The sequence below is a fragment of the Hyaena hyaena genome, unplaced genomic scaffold (assembly GCF_003009895.1).
Source record: "Hyaena hyaena isolate Hyena2069 unplaced genomic scaffold, ASM300989v1 scaffold_65, whole genome shotgun sequence".
NCBI classification, from domain to species: Eukaryota; Metazoa; Chordata; class Mammalia; order Carnivora; family Hyaenidae; genus Hyaena; species Hyaena hyaena.
The window spans coordinates 2,708,478-2,724,480 of NW_024080697.1; the positions used below are offsets into that span (position 1 = coordinate 2,708,478).

The 16,003-nt window shown below is 51.0% G+C and overlaps 1 protein-coding gene across 1 annotated transcript in view; it reads left to right on the top strand.

Moving 5' to 3' along the window:
- Positions 1-3,922: 3,922 nt before the first annotated feature.
- Positions 3,923-16,003, top strand: part of ESRRB (estrogen related receptor beta) — a 106,308-nt gene continuing 94,227 nt past the window's right edge. Inside the window, exon 1 of the mRNA XM_039232194.1 lies at positions 3,923-3,972. Coding sequence (XP_039088125.1) covers positions 3,923-3,972 — 50 coding nt within the window. The remainder of the gene's footprint in view (positions 3,973-16,003) is intronic.

Here is a 16,003-nt window from a genome sequence, read left to right on the forward strand (position 1 = left end):
ACAGCCCCCTTTTCAGGACTTAGCGAGACTGGGATGGGAAAGAGTGAGTGGATGCTCAGCATGCACCTGTGTTCAGCTATCCATGACACACTTGGTGCCTTCTGTCCCTGGGGAAACAGGTTTGAGGAACAGGGTGGGCCAGGCTGGGTCTGGGTGTGTTTTCCTACTTACCTGCTGGCCGGAGCATTCCTCCCCGTGCGATGGTGGGTCAGGAACTTGGTATCCACCAATCAGTGCTTCCTGTTTCCCCCAGGAAACCAGGCAGGGAAGGGCGTGTACACATCAGCCCAGTCCCCACCACCTACCCAGCGAAGAAGTGTGTGTGGAAGGTGATGCCAAAGGCACTGTTCTGGTTGGGCTTCATATTCCTTGGCAACGAGCTTGGATTCGGGGAAGGAGTAGGGAGTGAGAGTGAAGAGACACATGTACAAAGGTTTAGGAGTTGAGTAAGAAGAAACTCAGGCACCAAAGATGGCGTGCTTTGCAGGTATTCACCTTGTGACCTTGTGTAGGTCACTTCTCCACACAGGGAAATTTCTAAGTTTCCTCATCTGTAAAATCTGATGGTGATTCTAAATGATTCTCCAAGCCCCTCTCAGCTGCAAGGTTCTGTAAATGTAGTAAATATCTAAAGGAGTTTGTCACAAGAACTAAGTGAGCTGCTATCCCCTTACACCATCCACAATTACTGTTTCTAATGCCTTCGGTCCCAGAGTCGCCTTTGGCTGACGTGCCCATCTGGGGGCGCCAGGATTGGGACACAAGATAGTGAGGGGGTGGGTGGCTTAGAACTTGGTGCTAGGTGTGGACTGCAAATGGCACCTGCTCTAGGTGAGCGTTGCAAGAATGAAATGATAACTGGTTGAATGAATTTCACTCATTCTACCTCCCTTTGCTCCCTGCCTTTGTGTTCGGGAGAAGAGAGACCTTGGTAAGGTCACACGGAGACGTCAGGACAGATCCTGGGGTCTGCTGCATTCTCCAGCACTGCCATCTGTCCAGCTAGAGATGTGGGACCCGACCCTAACTTTGGGATGGAATACCATCCTCGGTGAGGTGAGTGAGGGCAGAGTGGAGAGAGGCCAGTCCCAGGAATAGTGTAAGACCCTCCCCCCCAAGTTTGCCTGGAGAACCACAGGAAAAGCCGGACCTGCCAGGCTGTATCAGGTCACCAGGGTATCCTTGCTGGTGGGCCTTGGTCTCCCCTCCAGCAGGGTCTGCGGGCTCTCTTGCCAGAGAGGGAACGAGAAAGAACTCTGCCTCGGCTGTAGTGAGGTAGCTGGACAGGCACCGGCAAGGAGGAGGAGGAAGTGGGGGTCTCTAGGACCTCATTCCCTCTCTGGAGGGCAATCATCTAGTACCCAGAGAGAGGCCCTCAGCTACCTTCTTCCTTCCTCCTTAGATGCAGACTGTGATTGCACAGGAGCATTAGCCTTGCTTTTTAACCAATGAAGCTTCTTATTTTCTTTCCCTCATCTGTCCCCCCCCCCCAGCTTTGAATCCATTGCCTGGGGCTCTGAAGTTGTCTTTCTTTTCGTGTTTTCTGTGTGTTTGTGTTTCGTTTGTTTCTTTTCAAATGTATCCTGTCTCCAGTTAAAATTGGTGCATCCAAACGGAGCAGGGAGCCACTGGTCCCATACAACCTAACCCCCCTTCGGGAACAAGCAGCCTGTCCCTCAGCAGGCCCACCCCAAATTGCCATACTTCAAATGCATTCAACAAAATATTCTTCAAGTAACTGTTCTGTATCAGGAACCATGAGTCACAGGGGATTCTCTGGGAAACAAAAACAGACATGGTCCCTCCCCTCATAGGGCTTATAATTTAGTGGAGGTGGGTGGGTATTATGCCAATCATATACAATTGCAAACTGAATAGCAGAAGGTTCTGGTGTGGTCCAGAAGGAGGGAAATTCTAGGTAGCAGGTACGAAGACTGAGGGCAGTATGGTGCAGGATGAGGAGGGGTGCAGAGAGACATACAGGAGTCTGTCCTGTGAGGCTTCCTTATGGGGCCAAGGGAAGGACCGGGACTGTGTACATTTTATAACGCCCTGACTGCGGGGCGATTGGAGAAGGGATTTCAGGGGGCTGGAAAGGATGCAGAGAAACCAGTCGCTGAGGTCTTGGCAAGAGGTGGTGGCTGTGTAGAGGCCCTGGTTAAGGACAGAGGCTCTACACCCTGCTTCCGTCTCTGATACAACCAAGTACCTAGGTGATTTAAAAAAATGTGGGGCTGCTGGGGGTTCTGCTGACAGAGCAGACATCTTCATCCCTCTCTCTGCGAGACGCCTGCCTGAGCCCTGAGCCTGGAGAGTCCCATGCGTTCCTCCACTTCAGCACATATGAAAAATCTCAGCTCCGTTTCCCAGCCTGCCTGCGCTTACATTTATCCAAGTCAAGTATCATCTGTGGCCCCAGCGCCCATTCCCCAGCCCCTCCAGAGCGCCTGGCCCCTCCTGGGGTTTCTCACCACCTCCCCTGCTTTTATTCCCCAAGTGCTCAACTACTGCCTGCAGTTACATGCCATTTAGACCTTATTTTGATGATAAAATTATGTCTCCTCCCCCCCCCATTGTCTTCTGTGGAATATAGGAGAATAAGGTGGTGTGGTCTCTCCTGAGGGCTTCCCCACCCCCACTCCCCCCACCCTTGCTTTTAAGTAATTCTATACCTATCCCCTCCCACACTCATTTGAATCCTCATATTATTATCTCTCTGTGGCTGGCACATCTCCAAAGATGAAAAGCCCCAGAAGAAGGATTGGGGCATGACTTATAGCTTGTTTTGGTACAGTGGCAGCCCATAATATCTGGGTTCATGGATGGAGCAGACAGGGATGCAGGTGCGTTCGTAGCTGGGGATTCAGGTGTGTATGCTGAAGCATCTACTTGTGTGCCCCTAAGTACCATGTGGCAGGTAAGCCGGTTGTTTTAACCACAATTGTGTTTTCCTAAGCAGGTAGGGATTTATTTGCTTACGTCTGTGTCCCAGGTACATTTCTGAGAGTTGCCAACAAAGAGCATCATTTTGCACATCTAGAGAGCATTTTATAGACGCACACCCCGCATCTAGCCATATGAGAGCCGTTCAGGACCAACTGGCCCAGGTGATGAGAGCTGGGAAGGGAATCTGCTTCCCTCCTGCTCTCTCCGGCTGTGCCTCACCTGCGGACCTGACCCTTTGCTCTTTGGTGCACCAAACACCAGGTCTCGAGGCTGTGAATTTCTAAGGCTTTGGCGTCTTCTGGGAGTGAGAGCGGCACACGGTGACTCATTTTTAATTTGTAAAACAGACCCATTCTAAAAAGCTGAGACAGAGAGGGGAGTGTGGCGAGGCCTGCCAGTTAAAGGATAGGGCGCTGGTGGGGGGGGAATATGTAAACAGCACATCTGTCAACCCCCCAGTCCCACCAGGCAGTTGGACAATTTTTTTTCTTTAATGGCCAGAGGACGGGCCTTGCCACTCTACAGCTCAGTCCTCTCACTCCTCAGGAGGTGAGGACCTCGCCTGAGCGTCTGATTCCATTGAAGTCTCTGGCTCACCCCCCTCCCCCCACCCCAGCTCGATTCTGTCACTTTAAGTCCAGCCCCTGAGAGATAGCCAATAGGAGCCAAACCATACATCAGTCTCCCAGCCTTAAAGCTACAGTAGGGTTAGTGGGCTCCAAGTCTCTGGTGCCTGAGCCTCCTCCACCGCTTCCCATCCCCTCTGCCCGCTGGAGTGTGTGCATGAGTGGGAGCGCTGGGCTGTGCGCGCACGGCTCTCTGCCTCCCTCTCGCCCCGCCACGGCGCTTCCTCCCACTCTGCCTTCTCCCGCTCACTGTGCCCCTGACTCGCACCTCGCCTGTGCCCTTCACTCGCTCTTCCGCGTGATTTCCCCGCCGCCTTTCTCCACCAACTGGGAATGCTAAAACGGGACTGATGGACGTGTCAGAACTCTGCATCCCGGACCCCCTCGGCTATCACAACCAGTAGGTGCTCTGTTTCTCGGTCGGTGGGTCGATCTGTCTGCCCTTCTGCCAGTCCGGCTGCCTCTGTCCTGGGTGTCGCAGTTCTCCTTCCAAGCATTTTTGAAGTGGCAGGAATCCCGGGGGCGCTCGGGGACGTCGGAGGGGGAAAGCCTCACACTTCCTGGGTTTCCTTCTGGGGCATGGGTAAACCGCCTCTAACTTTTCCTGCACCCCCTTTTACAAAACCTTACTTTTAAGTGCGAGCAGCGCTTTCTCATTCACTCTCTCTGCTCTTCCCCCGCGGCGAGAAAATATTTGAGTTTCTGTGGATTAGGGAGGAGCAGCCCAGAACAGGTGCGGAACGGCGCAAGGATATTTTGTCCCGTCCGAGAAAGCCTCCCCCGCGGGGCCCTTTGACTTTAATATTTATTTCCATACTGAAGACCGAAAATGATCCCGGCAAGGGGCGAAATCGAACGTGCCGCGCGGGTTTGGGAACTGCTGGCGCCCAGCGCTGCCTCGCCCAGCGGTCCCCGTGGGGCGCCCCGAGGGCGCGCACCGGGCTCGGTGGATCCAGGGCGCTCCAGCGCTGTGGGCGGCGCGGCCCCCGGCGCACTGCGCCCCGCACGCCCTGCGAGGGGATTCCGCGTCGCGCCAGGAGTGGGGATAGTCGGCCGGGTGGTGCCGCGGCGGAGGCAAAGTTGGTTCGCGGCTTGGCGGGAGGCTGCGGGCGGCGGAAGTGGCGGGCGCTCTGTCCGTGCCCCGGGCCGGTTTAGCGCTTGCCTTTCGGGATCTCGGGGTTGTCCGAGCTGCGCCGGCGTGGGCAGCGGAGGGGGCTGCGGGACCGGACTCCCACTGGCCCCGGCCTTGAGCGGTGCGTCAAGCGCGCAGAGTGGACAAGTGGAGAGCTGATCCCCCGGAACGGCGTGTCCGGCCCAGGTTCTCTGGGGTCCTGATGCGGCCACCCGCAGATTCCTTCCTATGGCCCTCCGCGCACGTTCCCCACTTGCTCGGGTACCCGCCCGGCTCTCCCCTCCGGCGCTGCGCGTCCCGCTGCGCTCGTGGCTGCTGTCCCGGCGTCTGCGTGTGGGCGCGCGCAGAGTGGTCCCTTGGAAGGCTGAAAAGAATAAGAAAGTGGAAAGTCTAGGTTCTTGAGGACCTGCTTAACTTGGTGCTTTTCTTCCTCTTTTTCTCCCTGAAGCGAACTAAACTACCAAAGTCAGTGCCCGCTCCACTATGCTTTCATTTTTGTACCCCACCCCCAAGAACCACGACATCCCTGAAATAAATACACTGGATAATGCGGGGTTCCAGGAAGTGTGCTCACACCCCTCTTCGCTGCACAGACTGCCTCCAACCCGGTGGACCACGCGGGAGCGAGGAGGCAACTTCGCAGCAGTGTCTCCTGTCGATGACCAGACTGCCCCAGTCTCCACGCTGACCTTTTTGGTTCTAGTTTTAGGATTTCCTTGGGCAGAGGGTCCTTTAGGTGCCGCCAGAGTGTCGGAAGAAGATGAGTTGGGATGGGAGATGCGAGGAATCTTTAATTCTAATGGATTCAGATTTCCATCAGCTTTAAAAGTGTCTTCTCGTTCTCTTTAAAGGTTAACGCTGATCTCGGGTTGTGTGGCTGGTGGGGATGGGGTAATGCCCTAAGATGCCCCCTCCTATAGCAGGGGGTGGGAGCCGCCAAAGAAGCCTCTGGGTGGGTGTAAGTGAGGCTGTGAACAATGTTTGATGCTTGTGGGGCACTTCACATAAAATTACCAAGTACGACAAATATTGGATATTTAAATTATTTAGGCTCCCTCTCTTCAGAGGTGACTTCTTTAGCTGAGCTCGAAATATCTATGTATTTGTCCCTGGCTCAAGTCATAGCCAATAAATATGAAAATTCGAATGGGGGAAGTTCATCCTTTGAGTATGTTGACCAGAAAAGCAAGGAGAAAGGATTTAGCAGCTGGGTAATTCATTGAGGTGACGGCAACCCTGGCTTGAGTTTGAGGAGAAATATGGGCGAAGAGGGAATGTCAGGGAAGCAGCAAGGGGGAATGAGAGAGCCGAAGTCCTGGGTGTCTGGGAAGGGTTTGAAGTGGAAATCATTTATAAAGTAAGCCTGACAGTAGTTTGGATTTCCTAGCCTTCCTGGTTCCTTTGCAAAGAATTCACTTCTCACTCCATGGGGCACTGGAAAAGCCAGAAATATACTCTGGCAATTCCACTGAGGAACTAAGGATCTATGTGAGATGCCATTTCTCAAAGCCCAGGATGTGCTGGGTGGCAGCCCCTAGCATTAGTGAGCTGGTCCCGGGTACAGATGTGTGCCTCCGGGCGAGCGTTTACATCTGCTGTGGTGCAGGGGCACAGAATTTCCAAGGACGAGCTTGTGGAGGTCAGAGGCTGGCAGGTGGGGGGAGGCATCTTCCTGACCTCAGCGCCCCCCAGGTTTCATGTCAAGTAGCTTTAGAGCCACTGGTAGCAAAGTAGCAAAACTGGGGACTGCATTCCTTGGTGTGTTCGAAGGACAGTAGGATGATTCCATTCACTGCCAATGGTGCTGATGTTTCTCGGGGAACATATGCATGAGTGCGTTCGTGTGCTTTGTGCACCCGTGTGGCTTAGTCGACATTCCCGGACTTGAGAAAACCCAAGGGCACAGGGACCACAGTTCTGCGAGAAAGGACTCTCCAGCCCTCCTTCTCACTTGCTAACACACAGAGAGCATTTTTTAATGCGTTAGTGTTCTCACTTTCCCAGGTGAGAAATTAACACACACACACACACACACACACACCATACCTTCATACTTTTCTCTCCTTCATTTTCATTTTCCTGTAGCCAATCCTGTAGGTGACTCCATTACCATTCCTAATCAATATTTTATGTACATATATAATCAGCCAGGGTAGGAGTGAGTGTGCTGACCTGCATGTGCCTGTATACAAATGTGTCTGTGACCCAAACGGTTGGAGACCCTCAGCCTAAAACCCAGGGAGCAGAGGTGGAGGTGGGGGGAGGGCAGGCTGCCTTACCCACCGTCTGATGACCACTTTGCTGTTGTTAATGAAACAAAGAACAAACTGTCCTGATGGTAAAATATGTGGGTTCACACGTAGGAAGAAATGGCACATGATAATTCAGAATTAGTGACCCAGAGAAAAACAAAGGGGAAATTAAATTTTAATGGTACATTTAAAAATAAATCAGAATGAGGACATTAGTCTTGGTTTTCCAAGGGAGGGGCTTTAGGAGCTAGACCCATATGTGTCTGCTGCCCTTCTGGGGGTGCGGGCGGCCGTGGAAGAGGACGATGGGGTGAAGGGAAGCTGGGCTCGTTGAGGCCTGAAGGCAGTGAGTTAGGAGGAAACAGGTCGGCATAGAGGGCCCCAGTCCCAGGGAAGGGCCTTTCCAGCTCAGTGAGATCCTGACCCCGACTGGAAATTTCTTCTTGGAGCTTATGATTTGCCCACCTCCTTTTGAGAAACAATCTTCTATTTTACCAATATTTAAGGAGCTAAAAGATGTTCTTTAAAAATGCATGTATGAAGAAACAACCTGGCCCCCCAAACAGGAACCTCTTCATTCTAATGATCCGGAGTAACCAGTCAATATTCCATTTTAGTCTCAGACAGGAGGGACAGAGGGGACTTTCGGGGCCAGTGCTGCCAGGGAGGTGGCCATGACAGAGATTGCGAGTCACCACCCTGCCTACTCAGGGTGGCCCCTGGCCCTTGCAACTTTGTCCTGAATACTTGATTCACGTTCCTGGTAACTCTGCATGTGGCCAACTCATTTTTTAAAGATAATCTAAACTCAGGGAAAAAGTTTGTCTCCTCCTTTGGCCCTCTGCAAAACGCCTTGTTTCTTTGGAGCACTTGGTACTGGAAAGATCAGCATGAGTCTAGCAGGCCAAAGTAACTGAGAGAGAGAGAGAGAGAGAGAGAGGGAGGAAGAGAGACTGACTGAGAACGTGTGCGTTGGGGTGGGCTGTGGGGTTAGCTGCGTGAATGAGCCGATCCAGGAGACAGAATTCAGAAGACAGGCAAGCAATTACACAAGACACAGGATGCTTTTGACGCAGTTCCGCAGTGCCCTTCTCTAGAACTTGTCTTCTCAGATGCTTGAAGTGGCTTCCCCAACATGACTGAAATTACTTGTGGTTTGAGTTTAAGGGGACGGAACAGCATTATTTAGACCATCATCCAGTCCTTCAGAGATGTACAACCCACACCCTCAGTACCCACTGCCGATGCCTTCCCACACCTACCGGCCATCATCAGTCTCTGTCCATCCCTCCCCGAGGGATGCTCTTCCAGCTTGAGCAGGAGGTCGGCCCAGAATCTGCCAGAACTCCTCACAGCTCCACTGGGAGCTTCTGTCTTGGAGTCTGGTGGCTCTTGACTGAATGTTCCTGTGGGAGAGCCCAGCATGGCTTGAGTGCTCAACCTCTAATGTCCTCCGCAGCCGCTGTCATTCCTAGAGGGAGTGTGGGCCCACAAGGGGGCTTTGAGTAGAGAGTCCACACACCATTGCCAGGAAGCCTTCAAGGGCACAACTCCTGACTGTTTGCCCTTGCGGCCATTCGCTGATTTCTAGGGATAATCAAAGATCTTTCTGAGCACTGCAAGTGCTGGTGACCCCTGACTGGCTACCACTCTGGTGAGTTTTCCTTTCTCAGTCCCAGCAGCCTCATACTTCCAGGGAGCTGTCAAATTCATGGCCATTCCTCGGAGGGGGAGCCCCTAGGCTTCTGCTGGTCGTGGTGTCCATTGGCGTGGCTGGGGTGGCCTGGAGTGGGATCACGTCCTGGTTACCCCATCGGCTGGTGCAGCCTGGTCCCTGTGCAGGGAGGTTGTGGTGTTTATAATTGCAAATGTAATTAGCAGACCAGCTCTGGGGGACTGGGATGCTCAACTTCTGTGCACATCACGGTGACCCCTGTGCTGGCTGGCTGGGCAGATTAACCCTCACCGGGCCAGCCTGTCCCCTGCCGCTGACCTTTTACTGATGACGGCAGAGTGTCCTAGGTAACTGGTGGCAGGGTCAGACCCCTTCCTCAGAGGGGATGTCAGGGCAGTGAGTGGGAGAGATCCCAAGTTGGGGGTTATTTCTTCCCTAGGCCACTGGGCAAGTGATCCTTGCCTCTTGTGATAGGGTGACGCCTGTGTAGCAGGCTGCTCTGGGACACCGTCTCCCTCACTTTCCTGGCAACACTAGAAGGACCTGCTCAGAAGACTTTGGATGCATTGGGGCCTTGTGGGGGAAAGGAGGCCTTGCAACGGGACACATGATGACTTTAAGCGAGTGCTCTGGGGGCTCATTGGACAGGGGGCAGTGACTGCCTGCTGGCTGCCTGTTTCTTCTCTGTCCCGGTCCACAGACTTGCACGGCCACGGCCAGTCCCACTCAGGACATGTGGGGAGCAGGCCATAGGTCACGGGGTTTAGTTTGGCCCAGAGACCCCCAACCAACCATCTGACAAAACATCAGAAAACCAGACAGGAAGGGAGACATAGAGCCACATGGTGTCTCTCTCTCTCTCTCTTTTTTTTTTGTATTTGCCCATCTAGAACACCTTTCTGTACTGATCAGGATTAGAATAGAAAGGATCTTGACAGCACCTTTATTTATAAGCAATGGCTTACGGGAGTGTCAAGCCCTTTCCTGTTGCTGTTAAAGCCCCTCTTCTAGAAGCTAACTCTGAACCTGAAACGCCAAAGGCTGCATCCATTCCTAGGAGAGCTTTCACTGTGTGCACACGTGTAAGAATGTGTTTCAGTGGAATTCCCCTTGAACGTGGGAGTAACGGGGAGTGGGGGTGAGGGGGGCAAGGGGCTCTGCTATTTAAACACAGCCCCTGCTGCCTGTCATACCCCTGGCCTGGGCTGAGATCAGGCTGTGGCCACATTCCAGGGGGGGCTGCCAAGCCTTGGGGTTTTTCCATGGAGCAAAAGGGAACTCCTTAGTACCCGAGGGCCGACTGTCGGCACAGGCAGAGGAGTTTACTCTTTAAGAGCTCTCTTCAGTCTTCTGGCCTGGGTAAGGCTGCGCAGACCCTGGAGAGGATGGAAAAGGCAGTGCTGTACTTCCTGGAATGACAGATGACTGCGCTCAGAAGAGCATTTGGGCAATTCTGTTCCAGGTTCCCAACTTCCCATTCTCTTCCTGGATCTAGCCTTTGACAGTTTATAGCCTAATGGGTCAAATGTTTTCCTAAATCAAGGAAAATCATACCCATTGATCGGCTCATGGGACTTTCAATATGGAGTTGGGCAAGGTAAAAAGAAATCTTCTGGCTAAATGTCTTAAATTCAGAGTTATAAGAGCTTGAGTTAAAATAAACCCCAAACAAAAGTTTTCCTGGAGGTTAGAGGCATCATTTTTTCATCCTTCTTTTGCTGTTTTAGTCCTCAAAGAAGTCCCCCCCACCCCCTACCTTTAAATTTCTCTCTTCTGTTCCTTAGGACTTTAAAATATTCTATTCAGTATTGTCATTCAGCATCCCCGGGATTGAGCCTTTTCTGGGAATGGTTTTCTGGATAATGTTATTTTATTTTCAATGTCATTTCATCCAGAGGTCAAAAGGCAGTTAAACAAACCCCGACAAGGTTTTGTTTTTATCTTCTGGTTTCAAATGTGATCAATTTTCATTTAAAACTATATCAGGGTCCTATCCTGCCAGTGACGGCAGCAGTTAGCCTCACGCCTGGCTCTCCCTGTTTACTGAAATGCTCCATTTAAAACTGTACGAATGTGAAGTGGCCAATTAGAGTCAAGCTTGTCGATGAGAAGTGTTATTTTAACTTGGCTCTTCTTTTTTTAAATTGTTTGAATTCACTTGAAATCCTAAATTATTTTTTTGTTTTCTTGTTGTCTTAAAATTTCATTGTATTTATTTAGATTCACGTTTTAGGCATTTTTACTGGGTTCATAGTTAAAAAAAAAAAAAAAGATACCTGGCAAAGGGGTTTTGTGCAACACAGGTCGTTCTGTGTTCTTGGTTTCCAAAGGGCAAAGAACGAGGAAATACAGACACACGGCAGCGCCATAGGGCTGGGTGGAGGGTGCGAAAGCTGATGTTTCTTAGAAGAGATCTCTCTCGTGTCTTACGGTGGAACATTTTTTCCTTTGTCTTATTTTTTTCCTCTATTTTCCTTCCACCTTGCTGTAGTTTGCCCTTGTCCTTTTATCTCTCTGTGATTGTGTATGTTCCAGAGAAGGAGCGTAGGTTCTGTGGGTCTGTCTGTGTCCACCTTCATGAGCGTGTGCACACGTGCGTCTGCGCGCATACGAGTGTGTGGTGTATTCGTGCTGTTTCGAGGTGCTGAACGTGATCAGTCAGGGGATGTCCCAAAGTGGAGTGAGTGCCTATTGTCCACTGTGTTCTGACTCGGCCATCAGTACCTTTATCCACTGGCAGCCTGCTCTCATGTTTTGGGAGAGACAGCAAGAAGTGTAAAGCCCTCCTGTTTACAGGAAAACTACAGGTAGTGGTATCTGTTAACGTGAGGAACAAGGCGGTAGGGACTGGAGGTGTGGATGAGGGTATCAAGAAGCTCTAAACTTTACTCAAAACCAATTTTATGTCTCTCATCTCCTCGTCCTGGTGCTTTGAGCTCGAGTTTGGGATCTTGGTGATGCAGAGTGAATGAGCCAGTGTATGCTTTTGTTTTTTGCCTCCCTAATCGACCAGCAGAAAACATTCCCCTTTGATGGTGAAACATCCCCTCAGCACACATGCAGAGCGCCGTATTTATCCTCTTCCTTTCTCCTCGCTCTTTGTCATCTGTCTCTTGGGTGTGTTGACATTGTCTACCTAAGCAGTCAAGCTAACAAGCGTTGGCAGAAAGAACACCGCTTTTACAGAAATAATAGCAATAATGCGATGGTTGCAATAATTATGACAACGGTAATGACAGCTTGCAGCTTTTTCTTCCCCAAAAGCGCAAAGCAATTCTAACGGGTTTTCTCATAGTAACCGGGCAAGGGTCGCTGTGTCTTGCTCCCGAACACGAATGTTTTCCTGCAAACAAAAACATGGAAAGGCTTCAGGTTTGCATGTCTACATTGATTCAGGAGCTAAAACTGCCTGGTCTCTGAAATAGGAACAGACGGGTGGAGGAGAATACGGTGTTAGCCACATGGCCCCGCGAGAAATGCTGGGTACGTTGCCTTTGAACTGGGAAGGGAGAACGGTTTCTTGCCAAGGATGCTGTGTCAGGTCCTACCCCACTGCCACCAGCTTCTGAGGCTCACGCTGCCGTCTGCCTCCTGGCCCCCCCTTCCCCCCCCCCCCCCCTTCTTCATTTCTTCTGGCAGCAACGTCAGGAGAGGTTTTAGACCAAAGGCACACAGAGGCCAAGGGGGTTATGGCTTGGTGCATGCGAATAGATGGAAGAGACCTGTGTAGAGGGAGAGTCACCTCGCCACCCTCGATCGCCTTCCTGACCACTCAGCTTCTCCGTGGCTGTCGTTCCCTGCTCCTGGGCACCTCGACCTGCCCTCCGGAGGCAGAGATTAGAGAGAGGGCATCAGGGGACTGACCCTCTGAATCCCTGTGACCCCTCTTGTGACTTCTGCCGATTCCCGGACCCGGACTGGCTCATCTGCACACTCTGTTCATCTGTGCGTTACTTTTGAAATCAGTGCTGCCTTTGTCATGTCCTCTCTCATTCCTTCTTCTTCTTCTTTTTTTACATGTGTGCCTCAGAGATAGGAGGCAGCCTAATACACCAGCATGGTGTAATAATGGAAAGCGCCTAATAAACCAGGGTCCCACGGCTGTCTCTATTTTTATTTTTTTTTTACTTCAGTATTCTTACTCATGTTCTTCCTCAATTTTTTTTCCTCCAAAAACAAAACAGACTCAAAGCTCTGAGCTTTGGGTTATTAATTGATTATTAACTGATTTAACAAACAAAAAACATCCTACCCCCAAGGAATCTCAGCAAGAGTCTGGCTGTGCCGCTCAGGTCAAGAGCTGCCTTTTCTCCTCAATCGGTGAGAAATGTTATAGCTTCAATTCCCTTGTTGGACCCTGAGTAAAAAATTAATTCATGAATAATAAAAACCAATCAGTCTTGTTGAGTTTAAGAAGGATTAGGAGAAAGGGTGTTTTTTCTTACAGAGAACATTTGGAATCTGCATGTCATTGTCATGACTGTTCGAAGTAGCTTGAGTGGGCCTTTCTTCACAGCAAATGAGCTATTTATTATCCTGAGGCGTAGCACATCTTTCTCAGTTGTTAAGGCCAACTTACTCAAGACTTAGGGTTTCCCACCCACTTCTCTCCCACAATCCCCTACCCCAAGCCCTGTGATAATTCATTGGCATTAAGACAGTTTCCTGTGTAAGTGGCATGTAACCAAGTACCAACGGACCTGACCTTGCATTATGAAAAGAGCCCGTTTGTTGATGCAACATAGTCCTTCTTGGTTTCCCTCCCCTTACTCTCCCTGGGGAGGTAATTGACCAGAAATTTACATGCCTTTGCAAGAACTACAGAATTTAGACTTGTAGATACTCTTTTTTTTGTTTCCATTAATAGTATCTACCCCCTAGGGTTGTTTTGAAGATTAAACAGAGGTAATTCACCGGTGTTGGGCACATAGTGGGTTTACACTAAATGTTGGGTGTTCTTAATTTTTTGATGTTGTCTTTTGGAAGTTACTTTTCATTCCTTTGCCATAACCTCAGGTGATAGTCCTCCGCAGTAGTGAGATTGGGGTGCTTGAACTGATCGCCTCATTTAATGCGATCAGTGTGGCTTGGGTTTCCATATGTAACACAAGGGGATTAGGGAGGGAATTATGGTGTGGAACTGGATGATGAATAGGAAATATTCTCTGAATGAATCTCTGTATCCTCTGACCTATGGGTAGACTTGCCCAATAAAACACAGGGTGTCTGGTGAAATTTGGATTTTAGATAAGCAACAAGCAACTTTTTAGTGTAAGTATGGCCCACGCAGTATTTGCTCAATCTGGTAACCCTACCCATGGGTGTTTTTCTTAACATTGGTCTGATTAAAGAATCCATCTTCTTGTTTTGTCGCTTTTGACAAAGCCCAAGAGAACACTTATGTGTTTTGTTTTTTCCAAATTGTTTTTAAATGTCTACCTTGAACATTTTGCCCCCATGAACTTGTTAGGTTGCTCATGGCACATTAGAAGTTCCTGGGAACAAGCAGTTTCCATCGTCCAGATACAGAGTTGCCATTAGGCGAGTAAATCTGCACAGTGAGGTCTCCTAACATAGCACCCAGAGTGACTACATTTTGCTGTAAGGAGGAACAGGGTAAGCAGAGTCTTTTTGGAAACCTGCCTTTCACGTTTCCCCAACAAACAGGTTGAGGGGCTGGACTTCTAGAACCTGAGATCCTGGCAGGTCGAAGCTACCCTTGCTGCACCCGGGAAGCTGAAAGCTGCGGTCTCTCCCTGCCTTCCCACACAAGGTCAGGAGGCTGTGCCGGAAACCACCCATGTCAGTGCTAGGTAGTGGGGTAGGGAGGGTAAGGGGTTGCACTTGAAACAGCCAGCTGGAAGTATGGATGAACTGAGGCTCACCAGTGGGGGGGCCAGCGAGCCCCATTCTTTTCACTCCCCTGTCAGAGCACGACAGTCACATAGCCTGGGTAAACACACCATTGTTTTAAGCCTAGTACCCTGCAGCCCAGAGTATGGGAAACAGAAGAGCTCTAGAGCCCCCTACAGGCCATCAGTGGCACTGCATCTCATGCGTTCCAGTCCCACTACAGAGCTTTCCCAGGTTGGGCAGGAGTGTGGAGGGCCCCAGCGTGTGAGCCTGCGGAAACTCAGGCTCCCGGACATGTGAGCCCGTGACTCCGGCTTCAGGAAGCAGCTGTGCTCCATGCTCTTTAGCACCCCAGCTGCCTCCCAGGTGTGGTACGCCAGCCTCCTTCTGTGTAAGCCTCCTTACGTGCACATGCACACATGTGTGACGCATCACTATCTCTGTGGCTTGCCTGGCCTCCAGAGAGGCTGGAAAAGGCTCAGGCCTCGTTCAGTCTGAGGAAGGCCCTCCTCCGGGGGCTGATATGCCAGCACTATTTTTGAGAGCCTGATGCTGACATTCGGATTTTCTTCTCCAAGATGCCTCATCCCCTGGGGTTCACTTTTAGAGTTTGCCGGAAGAAAAGTTTTGGGGGAGATGAGAGAGCCGAAAATCAACAGTAGGATCAGAGGTGGGCAATCGTAATCACAGTAATAGCAGCAGTCACTGACATTTAGTGAGCACTTACTGTGTGCCAAACCTTGTCCTAAGAACATTTGATGTGTTAACTTACCGCTTACTCACAACCACCCTGCGAAGGAGAGCCCGTTGCCATCCCCTTTTCACAGGTAAGGAGGCTGAGGAACAGAGATGTTAGGTCACTTGCTCAAGGTCACACAGCTGGCAAAGCTAGGATTTGCTTCCCGACAACCTGGCTAGGAGCCTGCACTCCTCACTGCTATGTTGTGTGTCACTCGTTGTGTAAAATTTTGAGAATCCACCCCCTATCAGCTATGGGAGTTAGACACCTAAGTGAAGTTCACGGTGGAGGAAGGGGAAAATTGGGCTCCATGTCTTGTTCCTACAAAGGCAAGTGGAGGGATCGCACAGATTAGGTCCCTCTGCTCCCCTCAGCCTGGCCCAGGGAAACGCTAGAGAAAGGCGCTTTTGGTTGTGACGTCATCCTCCAAGGCCCCAGAGGCACATTATTCCTGACCCCCCCCCGCCCCTGCCTCGCGCCTTCTTCTGCGTGTGTCATAACGCATTTTACTGCTGAGCCCTCTCTTCCCCGCCTGTTTCCCCCCATTTCATGCCTGCCCCTGTTCTGTCCCCACCAGCTCTCCCATCCCTTGAGTTGGAGTCTCGGCGACAGGCTCTCATGTCTTCCGCCTTGGGCTCTTGGGGGCACCGCACACCAGAACCTGCAGGCGCCCAAGCCTGCTTCACCCGTGTCTTCCTCCTCTCTCTCCCTCCCTTGAGGCAGGGACCCCCAGCCATCATGAGGGGCATAGCTTCTGCCCCCATTCCTCAGTGTCCAGGG